Consider the following 16944-nt stretch of genomic DNA (forward strand, 5'->3'; position numbering starts at 1 on the left):
GTACGGTTCCGGCAGCTCTTGAAATGTGAGTTATATTTTTTGGGGGAACATGTTGAGCTACTGCGTCTAGATACTTTTCCAGTGGGGTATTTTCGATTGCGAAAATTACAATTCCGTTATCTCGGGAAAAACGGTTGGCTAGGTGAACATTTGTACGCGCGGTGGTCGTTGTTGCAGTAGTATTAATTCGCGCGGAGGTATTAGCTACAATGTTGGCATAAGAGACAGAGAGTACTGACCTTTGTCCATTGTTGTCCGGGGGGCTGAGACTGATGTCTTTTCCTTCTCTGGAGCTGTGTCTGGCGTCTTTTCCTTGATCGGAATTCTGCGACCTTTGACCGATTCCTGCTGAGCTCGGGCGTGGACCGGCTGCTGCTGGTGGTGATTTGCTGTGGTTTATACTGGCCATTGCTTCGGGCGAATATGGGAAAATGCAAGCTTTCACAAATTCCCGGTACTCGAAGGCATACCGTTGTAACAATAAGCACACGAACAAAGAAGATTTTAAAATTTTAAATTTAATATAACTTTTCCTAGCTTCACTAAATTAGAAAACTAATTTTTTAACGCGATAGATTAGGTGCTTACGATTATGTAGGTATAAATCTTGAAGTTGATTGACGTATTCAACTGCACAAAATACAACTTTAGGCAAGAGCGACTTTGGACACGTCTGCACACTTCAGCGTCGCGACTATAGATAGATAGATAGATAGATAGATAGATAGATTATATATATATAATTTTTCATTTTGTTTTCATTTTTCTCGGTTTCTAGTCATTCAATTTTTTTTAAATATATATGTATATATTGGACAAAGTACCATCCAATTCCTCTCACTTCTGTTTTCTCAACAATTATGGAGAAGGTCATCAACAACTAATCAGTGATCAGCAGTATGGATTCTGCCACTTGCAATCTACAGTTGATCTTGCTTTCACCAAATGCCTATGGACATCAGGCCATGGAGAAATTTGAAAAAATGCATGTTGCTGCCCTCTACATTTTAAAGGCATTTGATTGGGTTTGGTGGAGGGGGCCTACACACTAAATTGCCATCCTATGGTCTGCCTTCCCCACTTTGCCAACTTTCTTCCTGGTCACTCACGATATGTCATGGTGGATGGCTTCAGATTTCCCTACCAATGTAAGAGTACCCCAGGGTTCTGTTCTCTCACCCATTCTCTTCCTCTTATATATAAATGACCTGCTCTGACAGACTTCCAATTCTATCCATAGCTTTGCTGATGACAGTACACTCCATTCCTCCTTTTCATTTGACAAACCTGTTAGTGCTCATTTATTAGAATCCTCAAGATCTACCATAACCAGGGATCTGAACCCAGATCTCCTAGCTATGTCCCAATAGGGCAAGTACAACCTTGTAAACTTCTATGCCACCAAAACTCATTTCAGTCTGATCTCTCACAAGAAAGAGCTCACCCCCCCCCCTTACTTTCAGTAATACTGAGATATTCAAACCCTATCAGATTTCTCTTCTTGGACTGATTTGTACTTCCAATCTTTCCTGGCATAACCATATTTCTACTATAGCTTCTGCAGCTGCCAAAAAATTTGATGCACTTTTTTCCCACAAGACACTACTTCACACATTTCACACTGCTAACGCTATACAAAGCCCAAATCTGCCCATCCATGGAATATTGCTCCCATATTTGGGTGGTGCACCAAAATCCTCTCTCTAAGATTGCTCGATTCTATCCAGAAGAAGGCAGTCTGGCTAATTAACGATCCCTCTCTCACACACACACACACACACTTCAATCCCTCTTTCTGCCTTGTGCCTCTTCCAGTAGTGCACACAAAGGGGAGCCAAGGGCTCTGCTCTCCCACAAAGAAAAAGAAAAAAAAAATTAGAAAATTTTCCAAACATATTTTCCTAATTAATAAAATTTATTTTTTTAAATTTATGCTGTGTCATGTCTTCTATTTCTATACTACTTATGAATTAGTGATCATTGCAGATGCTCAGTCATAGGGTGTATGCGATGTGTAGTGTGTATTCTCAAATCGTCTACTCAACTTGGTCCCCCTCTGAAGATAAAATCCGAAGTGTGCTACTAGCCTCTTCTACAGATACTTTCATGGAGAGTGCTCCGCTGAATTGGCCACTATTATTCCTCCACCCTCCTTCAAAATCATTAAAAGAACTGCTGGTAACTAACATCCTTTTACAGCCCATCTTAAAACCCACTGAACCAACTTCATTGCCTCCTCTTTTATTTCATCTGCTTCTGTCTTTTGGAATGGTCTCCCCCACTCTGCCTTCCCCAAAGAATACAACCCTCAGCTGTTCAAGCAAAATGTGAACAGACTCCTCCCCCTCCTATCTTCTGTTTCTCTTGCTCATACATGGCACTAGTGTGCTATAGGTTTTGTGGCCTTTTGTGTGTGCACCACGGTTAGCCTAGTGGTTATGCGCTTCGCAACCATATGCCTGGGGAAGGAGTGTCCTAGGTTCAATTCCCGTCGGTGACGTGAGGAGCTGAAGGATCTTCCTCAGCCATAGCCAAGTTAGCCAGTCTTGGGCGGGGACAGCAGGGTTTTTTCCCCAGTTTATTCTGGGGTTTTTCATCCCGCAAAGCAGACAAACTGGCCTTGAGAACTTAACACTACAGGCCATAGGATATACCGGGGCATAGGGCTGACCACCTTATCCTGTAAACGGATTGAGGTCCGATGATCAACGGACCCTCGCCACCGCAAGGTAAAAGAGGGTATAAAGAAGATGAGATGAGATATATATATATATGTATATTTGAAGAAAATATAGATTTAATGACTATAAAACCGAGATAACATATAAAGATTTTAATGATAAATACTACTAGTTTTGGCATATGGCGGCCTTCTTCAGGTATTTATAAAGGAATACTAATAAACATTGAATTATTTAAACAAACTGGAAATTACAGGTACAAATTGCCTCACATAATCGATACATAAAAACGTTGTATTTTTTCAAGTTGTTCCAACTGACGTGCCATTGTTTATTGCAATCGTACGTGCAGGTTCACGTGAACGCCAATATTGAACAACTGCAGCATGGCTATCTGGGATGTTATAACTTAAATTGTTGTTTAAGTGGACCGGGTTCAGCAGGATTTCTCTCGATTCTACAATTTTCCTCTCAAACTCATCCTCTTATATATAAATGACCTGCTCTCACAGACTTCCAATTCTATCCATAGCTTTGCTGATGACAGTACACTCCATTCCTCCTTTTCATTTGACAAACCTGTTAGTGCTCATTTATTAGAATCCTCAAGATCTACCATAACCAGGGATCTGAACCCAGATCTCCTAGCTATGTCCCAATAGGGCAAGCACAACCTTGTAAACTTCTATGCCACCAAAACTCATTTCAGTCTGATCTATTCCAGAAAACAGAGTGGCTTTGTTGGTTATCATTGGGATTATTTGAAAAAAGAATATGACTGGATAACGCCATTGCATGAGATCTTTTGTAAGAGATTTCTCTCTTATGCTCTTCTATTCTTTGTTCAATAGATTTGTTTGTTTGTCCAAAGTATGGGATATTACAATCGCACCACAATTTATATACTCCAGGGTACTTAAGGTTGTGATGAGTAGGTTTTGGATGGCTGATTAGAGAACGGATTTTAGGAAGTGTGGTGAAGAAGGTCCTGATATTATATTTTTTAAGGACTTTAGCTATTTTTTTGGAGACTGTGCTAATGTATGGAATAGAGATGATACCTTTAAAATTAATAGTCTCTGTTGTGCACTGTCTAGGAGGATCCAGAAGAAACTTCTTAATTGTTTTTTTAGAGTATCCATTTTGTTTAAAAATAAGAGTGACGTGATTCATTTCTTTTTGTAGTTCATCTTGTTCATTTAAGAGAGAATGTGCTCTGTGTCCTAAGGTAGATATAGTTCCAAGTTTTTGTGGTGGAAAATGATGAGAAAGATCATGCAGATATCTATTGGTATGCGTAGGTTTTCTGTACATAGAGATTTTTAATCTTTCAGAGCACCGTGTAAGCATAACATCCAAGAAAGGTAAGGAGTTATTATTTTCTAAATCAGCAGTAAATTTTATATTAGGATGTTGGATGTTTAGATGACGAAGAAAATCTGTGAGAGATGTGTGCCTGTGATTCCAAATAATGAATATATCATCAACATATCTTTTCCAAACTTTTGGTTTAAGCGAGAAGGAAGATATGGCTTTCTTTTCAAAATCTTCAAGGAAGATGTTAGCTAGCACTGGGGACAAAGGATTGCCCATTGCCAGGCCTTGTTTTTGTTGGTAAATGGAGTCCTGATATCTGAAGTAACCTGAATGAATGCAATGCTTTAATAAAGTGAAAATTTTTTTGGATAATTTGTCCTGTAGTAATGTAAGTACCTCGTCCGTAGGAACATTAGTAAATAAAGATATAATGTCAAAACTGGCTAGAATGTCATTTTCATCGATAGGAATATCTTTAATATGAGAAACAAAATCTGTGGTGTTTTTGATGAAAGATGAAGATTTATTGGAGAAACACTTGAGGTACTTTGCTAAATATTTTGAAAGTTTATATATAGGTGAATCAATTCCTTCCACAAATGGGCGAAGAGAGGTGTTTTCTTTATGAATTTTGGGAACTCCATAGATGCGAGGGATAAGAGGATGTAGAGAGCGTAATGAGAGGCGAACATTATGAGGAAGTTCACTCGCAGTCTTTAACAAGTTGTTTGTTCGGTTTTGTAATTCTCTTGTAGGATCTTCCTGAAGAATTGAATATATTGAACTATCTCCAAGTAATTGAAGCATTTTGTTGTGGTAATCTTTGGAGTTGAGGATGACCGTGGAGTTGCCTTTATCTGCAGGTAAAATAATAATGTTGCTGTTCTGTTTTAGATTTTTTAGGGCTCTTCTTTCTAAAAAATCTAAAACAGAACACAACCTTAAGTACCCTGGAGTATTTGTTTGGACAAACAAACAAATCTATTGAACAAAGAATAGAAGAGCATAAGAGAGACATCTCTTACAAAAGATCTCATGCAATGCCGTTATCCAGTCATATTCTTTTTTCAAATAATCCTAATGATAACCAACAAAGCCACTCCGTTTGCTGGAATAGATCAGAAAATATCTTTCGCTGTGATGATGAGTTTGAGAGGAAAATTGTAGAATCAAGAGAAATCCTGCTGAACCCGGTCCACTTAAACAACAATTTAAGTTATAACATCCCAGATAGCCATGCTGCAGTTGTTCAATATTGGCGTTCATGTGAACCTGCACGCACGATTGCAATAAACAATGGCACGTCAGTTGGAACAACTTGAAAAAATACAATGTTTTTATGTATCGATTATGTGAGGCAATTTGTACCTGTAATTTCCAGTTTGTTTAAATAATTCAGTGTTTATTAGTATTCCTTTATAAATACCTGAAGAAGGCTGCCATATGCCGAAACTAGTAGTATTTATCATTAAAATCTTTATATGTTATCTCGGTTTTATAGTCATTAAATCTATATTTTCTTCAAATGTACAACAACCGAGTAAAAGCCGATCACCACACACACACACACATATATATATTATATATCCTGTATATTATATGTCCTGATATTAAGAAAACTCAAATTCATTAGCATAGTCTAGATGGCAGATGACTTAGTTTGAAAAACAATAGTTGACATTTTAATTATAATCCTGCTCCTTGTTGGAAACTAGAGTTCTGGTTTCGAAGTATTATTATTATTATTATTACTTTTTTTTAGATTGATTCATTTATTGTACATGAAAGTCGAGTAATGTAAGCAGTGAATAGACTATAGATGGTAAATTGAGGACCACGTAGCAAAAGACACCTTGTAAACCTAAAGCCCTGAATTTTTTATCCTTAGATTTGCAAAACAGCATTAGCAGAGAGAGAGAATTCACCCTTACCAGGTGCATCCCTCTGGCAGATGAGAGAAGCCCTAAATTGCTTCTTCTATCACTGACTTCACAACCAAACGTAATGTGATTATGTCTTATAACAAATCTAATGCTGCATCAGCTGTCACAGAATAATCAAAGCGAAATTCAGGGCTTATGCAGAGCATTCTCTTTGGAGAAGCATATTACAGTCTCAAGTATAGCACATTGTTGTTGTGAATAAGGAATACAAAAGATACAATATTAACCTTACACGTGAATTTTATATAAGGGTATTACATGTAATATCATCAAATTAAAAATTAAACTGAAGTTATATACTTTGGTATTTTGCCAAAAATTATTTGGTTACCCTGTACTTTGGATGGAAGATTTTTTTTTTTCTGACATTCAATTACTCATGGTGACCATTTGAATTCTGCAGTTCCATAGTTTTACAATTTTAGAGGGTGTAAAATTAATCACACCTTATTTCCAGATTGTCCGATTTCTGATTTTTTTGTTACTGTTTTAATATTCAAGGTGTGTGTGTGTTGTGTGTGTGTTGATTTTCTATTTTCATTTTCAGACAAACTAATTTTTTTAAGATGGCAGGTATTTGCTTTATAAGTGTTCTAAGTGCTGGTTTCTCTCTATTTTGTACTGAACCCTAGATTGAATTTGCAGTTCTGATTTTTTATGTCTTTCATTTGTAATTGTTTAGCTGAAAATTAACATGATTGAAGCCTTTTTCTTTTTTGCCTCAAAAAATTTGCAAACATTTAAAAATGTTGATTTTGAAGCTCAAAAAAGTTATATTGGCTAACCAAATAAAGTTTGAAATTTTTATAAGAAATACAATTTGGTGTAAAGTGGATGACAAACGATATCAAACAGGAACTGCAGTTGAAAAAGAGATTATGGAAGAGATATAAGGAGAGGGGTGGAGGACAGATACATGAAGAATATAAGACACAGGCCAGGAGAGTGACCAGATGGTGAGGAAGGCAAAACTGGAATATGAGAAGAGATTGGCACTAAGATCCAAAGAAAATCCTAGGGAATGTTTTAGCTATGTGGCCAGTAGGTGGAGAAATGATTGTGGAAGAATGACATTGCTGGATAAAAATGGGAATAGAGTGACTGACGCAGAGGACATAGTGGAGTGTTCAATGAGCACTTTATGAGTATGTCATCCTGGAGGAGGTTTTAATACTAGAGGGATAGGGCAGGTTTAGAGGTGCAAGAGGAGAATGTGTTCCAAATACTGAGTACTCTGGATAGTAAACCTGTTGGACTGGATGGTATTTCACCTCAGGTTTTGAGAGAATGTGCTAAAGAACCGACAGCTCTGTTGACCTGGCTTTTCAATAAAAATCTGGCTGCGGAAAAGGTACCCAGGTAATGGAAGGAAGGTAAGATAGTTCCGGTGCATAAGGGTGGTAGTAAACTGGAAATGTCTAATTATAGGCCTGTTTGTGTGTCATCAGTAGTTGTTAATGTCTTGGAGAAATTAGTGAGGGACTATATACAGCATTGGGCAGATGAGGGTAATGTTATCTTTGAGAATCAACATTGATTTGTTAAGGGGTGCTCTTGCTTTAGTAATATGATTGCCTTTTATAATAAAGTGACAAGAGCAGTTGATGAGGGAAAGGCATATACTGCCATTTTTTTGGATTTTGCAAAGGCATTTGACAGGATGCCATATGATAAGCCGATATTTAAGTTGCAACACATGGGTTTAAATGTCAGGTTAGTCAAATGGATTCAGGATTGGCTGACTGATAGGTATCAGAGAGTTGTGTATGGTGGGGCAATATCAATTAAGCGGGTTCCACAGGGCTCAGTACTGGGACCTGTATTGGTCCAATAATATTGTCAATGGATTGCAAGGGGACACTCAGTTGTTTGCAGATGATGTGAAGCTTGGAAGGGTTATCAGTAATAGTGCAGATGTGGCAGCTCTGCAAGAGGATTTGAATAAACTAGACAGATGGACAAATGAATGGGAGTTTTGATTTAATGCAGCAAAATGTAATGTCTAGAAGTTTGGGATCCATCGATGGTAGAATGCATACTCGATTGGAGGAGGTATTCTGGAGGAAGTAGGGATCTGGGGTGATGATTGATAAAAAAATTGAAATTCAGGGAGCATATTGCAAAGGTGGTGAGGGTAACTCAGAGGATTGCTGCAATACTGAGAAGGATGCTGACCTGCAGAGATAAAAGAGTTATCATTCCGTTGTATAAGACTCTGATCAGACCACACTTAGACTATTGTTCTCAGATTTCGTCCCCAGGATTTGAAGGGGATAAATTGACTGTGGAAAGGGTACAGAGGCAGATAAGAAAGATGGTTTCAGGACTGTACAATATGAGTTATGAGGATCGACTGAGGGAATGTTGACTGCAGAGTTTGGTGGATAGAAGAAGGAGAGGTGATGTGATCAAGACTTTTAAACTGTTGAGAGGCAGTTACAGGGTAGACATTGGAGAGTTCTTTCACTTAGTAGGAAGGAGTGGGAAAGAGTGATGAGAAGGGTCCATGGAAGTTATGAAAGGAGGCTGTGCACAAGAGGGTGAGGAGTGGTTTCTTTGCATGGAGGGTGGTTGAACCTTGAAATGCATTGCCTGAGAGAGTGGCTGGAGTGGGAACGGTCAATGGGTTCAAGGAGTGGTATGATAAACTTTGTGTTTCCTAAAAGTGACCTCCCACAATGAGTCTTTTTACTCCAATGAGGCCTAGATAATAATAATACTGTTAACAGGTAGACATAAAACAACATCCACTTATCTATGGATATTGCTATATAAAATAGCCACCATTTGGCTATTTTTTCCAAAATGGCATCAGTTGTTACCATCTTGAAAAAAATTACTTTCCCTGAAAATGCTTCATCTACTCATATATCTAAGAGTACATAAAGTTCTCTGTATTTGCATCTTAGCATACTTTTGATATTCTTGTATGTACCTCTGTTAAGATTAGCATTAAAGATCATAAAAACTACATTTCTGTTCCTTAATGTAAGTCAAAACCACAGCCCAGACTTTAGAGCATGCCTTATCAGAGAGGATTAATTAGAAAATTAAAGGTTTGCTATATAGAAGTCATTACAAGTCTCAGAGGCTGTTTTTTAGAATCATTATCAGCTATAAACACTCTCCTAACCTCAGTAAGTATAGATGTATTAATTTATAAAAGATTTAAGAGACAGACATTTTAAGATCGCAGCTATAGTTCACCCACCGTTTGTAGGTCCCTGCTTCGCGTCTTTTCAAGAATAGTCGATTCATGCTGAAGGGGAGAAAGAAATGAAGGATATCCGAATTGGTCACCAACACACGAAATCATGCTTTATAGGTAAATTTTCAAACTGTTATACAAGCAACATAGTTAACTACAATAATCATAAAAGAGAAGTTCATTTTCCGACGTGTAATAATAAACAACTCATCCCACAATACGGACTGATTACCCTATTATCGGAATGGATTCTCCTTTTTCTGAGATGCGCAGAAGTGTCGAGGGACCTCAAATCAGTGGGCGAACTATAGTCTAACTTTTCCTACTTTTCTCTAGTCCTAGAAAAAAGTAGGAGAAGTTAGGGAAAAGTCCTAATTCCTTTTTTCAGGCTTTTTTTTTTATTAATTACAATTTGATTGCTTTTGCATCTTCCTAGATGTATACTAAATGTCAGTAATGAAGAAGAAGATACTGTGGAATCACCACAAGAAGAATAATGTTAACAATCAGTTGTACGAAGAGCAGGCCAGGGAGGTGACTCAATGAGTATGGTTAACAAGGGTATTAGGAATAGATTTTTTCGCTTGGAAAGTGGTGAATAGATGGAATGGATTGCCTGAGAGTTGTGAGTCCTTTTCAGTGTTGAAATAGCACTGAAAAAGGACTGAAAATTAGCACCTTTTCAAGCACAGGTATGATAGGTTGTGTGAATTTATGGCTAGACTGAGTCTCCCACGATGTTTCTTTGATTCCTTGACGCTGCCCAAGAAATAATAATAATAATACTTTATCTGTGTTTTTACATTTTTGCAAAAAAAATTAACTTGTATAATTATATGTAGAAATCGTTTAATTTTACAACAGTATTTTTCTTAATATAGTTTTTTTGCTTATCCTAGATTTATTTCTTCCATGTAAAAGGTTTTTATGCAGTATACTTTTACTTTTTGCCAACTACCTTTAACCTTAGATTTTCCACATTATATAATTAGAATCTGATATAAATGTCAATTCCAGCTATATACTGTGGACATGGCAAATTTAATTTGTAATTCACAGTTTTGGTCAGTCCAATGTGTGTGTGTCTAATATAAATGATATACAATTCTTTGTCAAATTTATTATACTAATTGATTGTAAAGATTATTACTTTTTTCTAATTGACATATGTAATGCATCAAGATTAATTATGTATAATAATTCCAGCATGAAACTGGAACTTCCAAAATTACAGATCCCATCATGTTGCTTTATGATGATGCTACACGTGCAGAATGGAGTAATGAAGGTTTACTTGAGGAACAGACATCTTTTGAAAATGCTTCTATATTTACCATATCTCAGCGCTGGTGTTTTGTGATTGATCCAGATTTGCAATTTTTAAGCTGGATAAAAAATAAATTTACTTCAGACTTTCATATTATCAGCATCCAAGATAAATGGTAATTAATTCCTCATTTGTTGAATTCAGTTTTTTTATTATTTCTAATAAAGAAGCCATACCCATTGATATATTGAATAAAGAGGTATCAGTATATTACTTGAAACCGTGATGGAAATCCACAATGCTACTGTTACTTCTCAGGTAACATTCTAGAATAGGAGTTAAAAACCTGTATTGGATTAAGGGCCACAACTGCAAAATAAATAAATAAATAACATAAAACTATAGTATTAGATAATTTTAAAAATAGGTATATTTTTAAAATGCAAAATGTTAAAAGTTTGCACTCAGTTGTATTAAACTGTTCATTCATTTGTCCACTTTTTGAGTTTATTCAAACTATCCTGAAGAGCCATAACATCCACACTATTACACATTATTTGCACACCAGTTGTCCACCACCAGTCCCTGTCTTTCATCTCTACATCATTCAGTATTTGTGCACCAAGTGTATATACTCCGCATTCCATCCATATGTACAAAATTTCAGGATCTAGATTGAAGTAGTAGTTCTGTCATTTGTTCTAAATAATTACTTGTTCCAATTTTTGATCATCTGCAAACATTTGCATATCTACAGTACACAGCTCCATCATTAATAAATGAAGATAAACTTCAAAATTGAAAATGTGAAGTGAATATTAGTTAGATGAAAGGTGAAAAGCATTGAAGAGTATAAGACTAAGAATGGTGTCAGACAGACAAGTAAGCAAGACAATATGCATGCAAAGAGTATGATTGTGTAAATAGAAAAGAATGAAAGAGTAAAAGCAGGTGTGATTGCAAAAATTGTAGAGAGTATGATAGACATGGTAAAAGCAAGAGTGATGCCGATATAGAAGAGAATATGAGTATGGAGTAAAGATAAGAGTGATTGCTCATACAAAAGAATGCACAATTTTTGGAATGGCATATGATAATGAGAAGGATCATATGATTAGATGATTAGTGGATACCAATAGAAGAGTGCAAAATAATAAAATGAAAGAAATAATAGAAAAGATGAATGAAAGTCCACAAGGTTTGTTTTCCAGTCAGGAGTAAGAACAGGATGAGAAGTACACGTGTGAGAGAGTTTGTAGTGGTAGCGGTAATAACAAACAATTTAGTTTTGGTTTGATTTAGCAAAGCGAGAATGTGTGGTTGGATAATAGATTTTTGAGGAGCTTGAAAGACAATGGTGTAGTATGAAGGATAGTTGGTGACCAGATATGACAATAATGAGTTGAGCCAATGAGCAAAAATCATGAATGTCAGTGCTGTGTGAGAAGAAAAGAGTGCATTTTGTTGTGTAAAATGAAGCGCAAATGAAATTGAATAAAAGAGATGAGCGTTAAAATGGATTTCATGTGAATTCACTTGAAAGACTGTTGCTAACAGAGAGTGCAATGAGTAATGAAACAAGGAATCAGAGGAAGTGAGAGGTGATGTCAGTGAGCAGGAGAGAGTGAAACAGGAAAGTGTTTATAAATGAAATGGAGAGTAGTGCAAGAGATGAGAATGTGTGTGCAGAATGCAAGCTGACAGGAAAAGAGGGAGAGGTGTGGTGGCGAAAGAGAGAGAGAGAGACAGACAGATACAATGTAAAGAAAATAGATTCTGGAACAATAATGAATGAATGTAGGACAATCAGCACAGGAATAGGATGGCCTGTGATGCAAGAGGAGCAGTTGAGTCTGTAAAGATATATGGGGTAAGGGATTATAAAGGTGATCAAGCAGGAAATAGGGAGAAGTCACAGGTGAGTGGGTTGACCAGGACTGGTTATACACCAAGGAATCAATTGTTGTGCTTATTTAGGAATGTTAGTAGGGTCAGAAATAAATAAGGTGACATTGTTACATTGACTGAGTTTATTCACTGAAAAATTGTTAAAATAACTGATTGTTGGATGAGAATGACATTCTGATGGGAGCAGATATGGAAAAGTATGATGTTTTTCATGATGATAAAAAGTACAAGGAAGAGGTATAATGCTATTAACAATAACAGGAGAATTATATCCACACAAGATAATGATGCAAGGGAGGAACAGTGATAGCGGGTTTGAAGCAGTATGGTACAAGATGGGGTTTGAAAGGAAGAGATGTTTAATCGAATGTTGCTATGGCCCAAGGAATGTGGAAGGTGATGATGAAGATATGTATAGGCAACGCGAGTAAGTGAACAGGAGAAGTGTGATTTTATTTATGGAAATATTGATTGGAATGAAGAGATAGTATCAGAAAATAAGGAGACTAGGAATTGCTTCAGTACTAGAGGGGGGGGGGGGCAACTATATTAAGCAATATATAATGGCAGGTAGATGAGGGTCGAAAGTCTAAGATCTGATCATATCATCAAAGGATATGATCATGAATGAAGTGTCTAATCTTCCTCCAGTTGGCAGGAGTGACCATGAGGTGATCACTTGGGGCTGTAACCAGCCATGTGAGAATGTCTGAGGAAAGGATATGTAGAACTGCAAGGCTGATGATTATGAAAAACTTGGAGACAAATGAGAGTAATAACTGGCAAAGAGATGTTATGTGGAAAGGGACAGATACTGCTTAGGCACTGATTAAGAGATATTTAATAGCAGCAATGTCTGAGTGTGTTCCGACAGCAAAAAAGGCTGAGTAAGGTCAAGTAAAGCACATAAATGAAGAGATGAAGCATGCAGTCTGGGAAAAAAAAAGGTTTATGGAGGCATTGCAAGATGAAAGGTAATAATCAATTAAGTGAGGAGTACGAAGAGCAGCCTAGGACAGTATTTCAATAAGTAAGGACAGCAAAAGTGCATATGAGCAAAAACTTGGTAAGGGATTATAAAGGTGATCAAGCAGGAGGTAGGGAGAAGTCACAGGTGAGTGGGTTGACCAGGACTGGTTATACACCAAGGAATTAATTGTTGTGCTTATTTAGGAATGTTAGTAGGGTCAGGTTAATTAGCCAATCAAGCCAGTGTCACTTTGGTAATTGCTGCAGAGGACACAGTTGAGGTATTTGGTGAGCAGGTTATCAGGGTGTTTTTTCATCCTCATGAATCTGACATCATGAAGAGCTTAAGCATTCAGAGTGTAGGTGAACAAGATACAGATAGTGAGTGAGTGAAAAAACAGGAGTTATATAAGGAAACAAACCTAATGTTAATAAAGTAGTGGGTTTTGATAATGTATCACTGCATGTCTTGAAAGAATGCTCCATGGAATTCATGACATCCTTGGCATACCTGCTTAACATATTTTTGCAGCACTGCAAGTCCCAAAATAGTGGAGAGAAGATAAAATTGTTCTACTTCAGAAAGGGGGGGGGGAGATAAGACAGGCCAAAAATTATTGGCAATCTGTATTTCTTGGGTATGGTTAAGATGTTGGGTGTTTTGTGAGGGCTAGGATTAAGGATTGGGTTGATAATAGCAGTATTTTCTGTTATAGTCAACATGGGTTTTAAGAGGTTGTCATAGTTTAGCAGTCTGCTTATTGTATTACAAGGTAAATTCACTGGATAAAGGAGCTTGAAACACTCGGATTTCTCAAAGGCTGCTGATAGCTTGACACACAACAAGCTGGTACATAAATGGAAATGAATGGGATTAGATAAGAGACTAGTGAGTTGGACAGGTGATTGACTGTCAGAGAAGTATCAGCTGATTGTGTATATAGGAGTGGTATCCCAAAACTGGAAGATTGCTACTTGTGTGCTGCTGGGATCTCTTTTAGGACCATTACTGTTTAACTTGTATGTTAATGATATTGAGACATGTTTAACTAAATATACAGCTGTTTTCAGATAATGCAAAGTTGAGAAAAACTATGAGGAATACAGCAATTGTTTTCTGATAGGAAGATCTAAATCTGAACTGCCACTCACACTCTGTGAGTAGCAAGGCAGAGGAACTGTAAGTTTAATGTTGCAAAGTGCAAGATCTTGAAATTTGGTAGGAAAGGTTGGAATGTAGACTTGGATCTGGAGAAATCCTTAATGGAGAAATTTCAAAAGAGGTGAAGAAATGAAAGATATGGGAGTAGTTGTGGTGGTGGACAGTGACTTGAAGTTTAGGGGTTTTATTATTATTACTATTATTAATATTGTTGTTATTGTACAGGCACCTCCACTGAGTCCAAATAATTATCGCAGGAGACCCAAACTATCCACACAATCTGCCTCTCCTTGAACCCAGCACTCACAACTGACTCTAGCAACCCATTCTATTCAGTCACAGCTCTCCAAGCAAAAAATCTAGTCTTCACACCCCTACTAATCACACCTTCATTCCATTTCCAGGAATGTTCTCCCCCTCTAGCCAAGTACTGAAACATTTCTCCTGCATTAATCCTATAAAATCCTTTAAGAAACTTAAATGTTTCTATCATATCCCCCTCTTTGTTGAATATCAAACAACTTCTGCAATCCACACATCAATCTGTCTTCATAGGGAACGTTCCACACACCACTCACCTTTGAATCCTCTCCACCACTTCATCCCCAAGAACCCCAGGAGACAGACCTGAGTACAGTTATCTAGATGTGGATGTATCAAGATGTTATAAAAAGGAATAACAAATTCCTTCTTATCTCTACTTTCTAGTGTGTTCATCAATAGCCAAGTAATCTTATGAACTCCTTGGCAATCTTAGCAATATGCCCTCTGAGCTTCAGCACTCTCTGCATACCACTACCGCCACCTCCAAATCTCTAGCTTTATCTATTTTTCTCACGTATAGTTTCATCAGTGTGGTACTCATCTTGTAACTGATTTATCCCAAAATGCATAACTTTACATTTCTCCACATTAAACCAATACCCATATATTTTGCTCACACTGATAGCCTATTTAAATCATCCTACAAGCTCTCCACATTGCCTTGATTAACTATTACTCTCCCTAGTTTTGCATATCAACAAACAACTGAATATCCCCTATTAAATCTTTCCCCATATCATTGTTATACAAACTGAAGAGTTGTGGCCCCAGTACAGAACCATGAGCTACTCCACTAGTCACCCTCATTCTCCTAGATTCCTCTCCATCATATACTGCTCTCTGGTGTCTGTCTGTCCACTGACCTGGGTTCGAATCCCATCTGGTTTCTAGGACATGAAGAACCTTTATCAGGGCTTTTCAACTTAAGGAAAAGCACATACAGAGATAGAGGGTTTTTTCTCCTGGAAGCTCAGGTTTTTTGTCCCTCAGAACAGGCAAAACTAGCCATTAGAACACGCACAATTAACAGACATAATACATTGGCCTCATAGCCTGTGAGTTGCTTAGGCCATAAATATAAATAAACAAAACAAAACCCCTCCGTCCATGCTACTAGCTTCATATCCATTCTCATTTGCTCCAATTTCTCCAGCATTATCATGGTGTAGCCATCTCCTTTATCCGATTTTGCTATCACTTTATTATAAAATATGAATAAATTACTAAGACAGGACCTACCTTTTACAAAACCATGCTGCCCACTATAGAGTATTGCATCCCTATCTACCCAATGTTGGATTTTACCTTTAACCAACTTTTCCAATATTTTAATAACCACTCCTGATACATTAATTGGTCTTTAGTTTACTACCTCTGTCTTGAAGCCACTTTTATGCCGTGGAAATATCTTACCCTCTTTCCATTCCCTGGAACCATGCCAGAGCTGAGACAGATTGAACAGCTTTATCAGAGGCAATGCCAATTCTCTTGCACATTCATGCAGTACATGGGCCAACATTCCATCCAGTCTTACTGATATACTGACATTCATATTTTTCAATATGCTAAACACCTCCTCTTCATTTACTTCAATTTTGATATGTGCTTCTGTCACATCAGCAACTGCTAAGTTTCCATTTGGATGATACACCTTTGCAAAATGGTCTCTCATCAGCTCAACTATTTCTTGCCTCTGTCACCTTCCTACCATGACCATTGTTTAAAGTCATCGTACCATAGTTTTTTTTTTTCTTACTTATCGCATAATGAAAAAACTCTTTTGTGTTTGCTTTGTCCTGCTTAGCTAACTTTCTCAAATAATCTGTTTGGCCTTTCTTACCATCCACTCTTGTTGCTTGCACTTTATACTGTTCATGAGCATGCAGATCACTTTTTTCTTTATATTCCCTTCACAGTTTTTTTTTTCCCCAGCTCTTGCTTCATATCTCTACTCATCCAATTGATTAGTCTTAATTCCTCAACATATGCGGAATATGTTGCTAGTTAAGTGGAACCTTTTACAGTGAGTCTGTTGAGTGCATAGAAGTTTGTTAACAATAAGTTGTTTACTAATTAAAATTTCAGTTTCATTTGAAAATTTACTTGAAATTTAAAATATATATTTTTAAAAATTTCAATATTTTTAATTTTTTTAAAATATACTT

At 37.0% G+C, this 16944-nt stretch overlaps 1 protein-coding gene across 1 annotated transcript in view; it reads left to right on the top strand.

The window, feature by feature from the left end:
* The window catches only part of Dhc93AB (Dynein heavy chain at 93AB), a 1274973-nt gene that overhangs the window by 1068291 nt on the left and 189738 nt on the right, over positions 1 to 16944 (top strand). The window contains exon 49 of the mRNA XM_090403805.1: positions 10356 to 10591. Within this exon, the coding sequence (XP_090259931.1) occupies positions 10356 to 10591 (236 nt within the window). The remainder of the gene's footprint in view (positions 1 to 10355; positions 10592 to 16944) is intronic.

The sequence above is a fragment of the Typopeltis vanoorti genome, chromosome 1, assembly GCF_054136105.1.
Source record: "Typopeltis vanoorti isolate ZY-2024b chromosome 1, IOZ_Tvanoo_1.0, whole genome shotgun sequence".
NCBI lineage: Eukaryota > Metazoa > Arthropoda > Arachnida > Uropygi > Thelyphonidae > Typopeltis > Typopeltis vanoorti.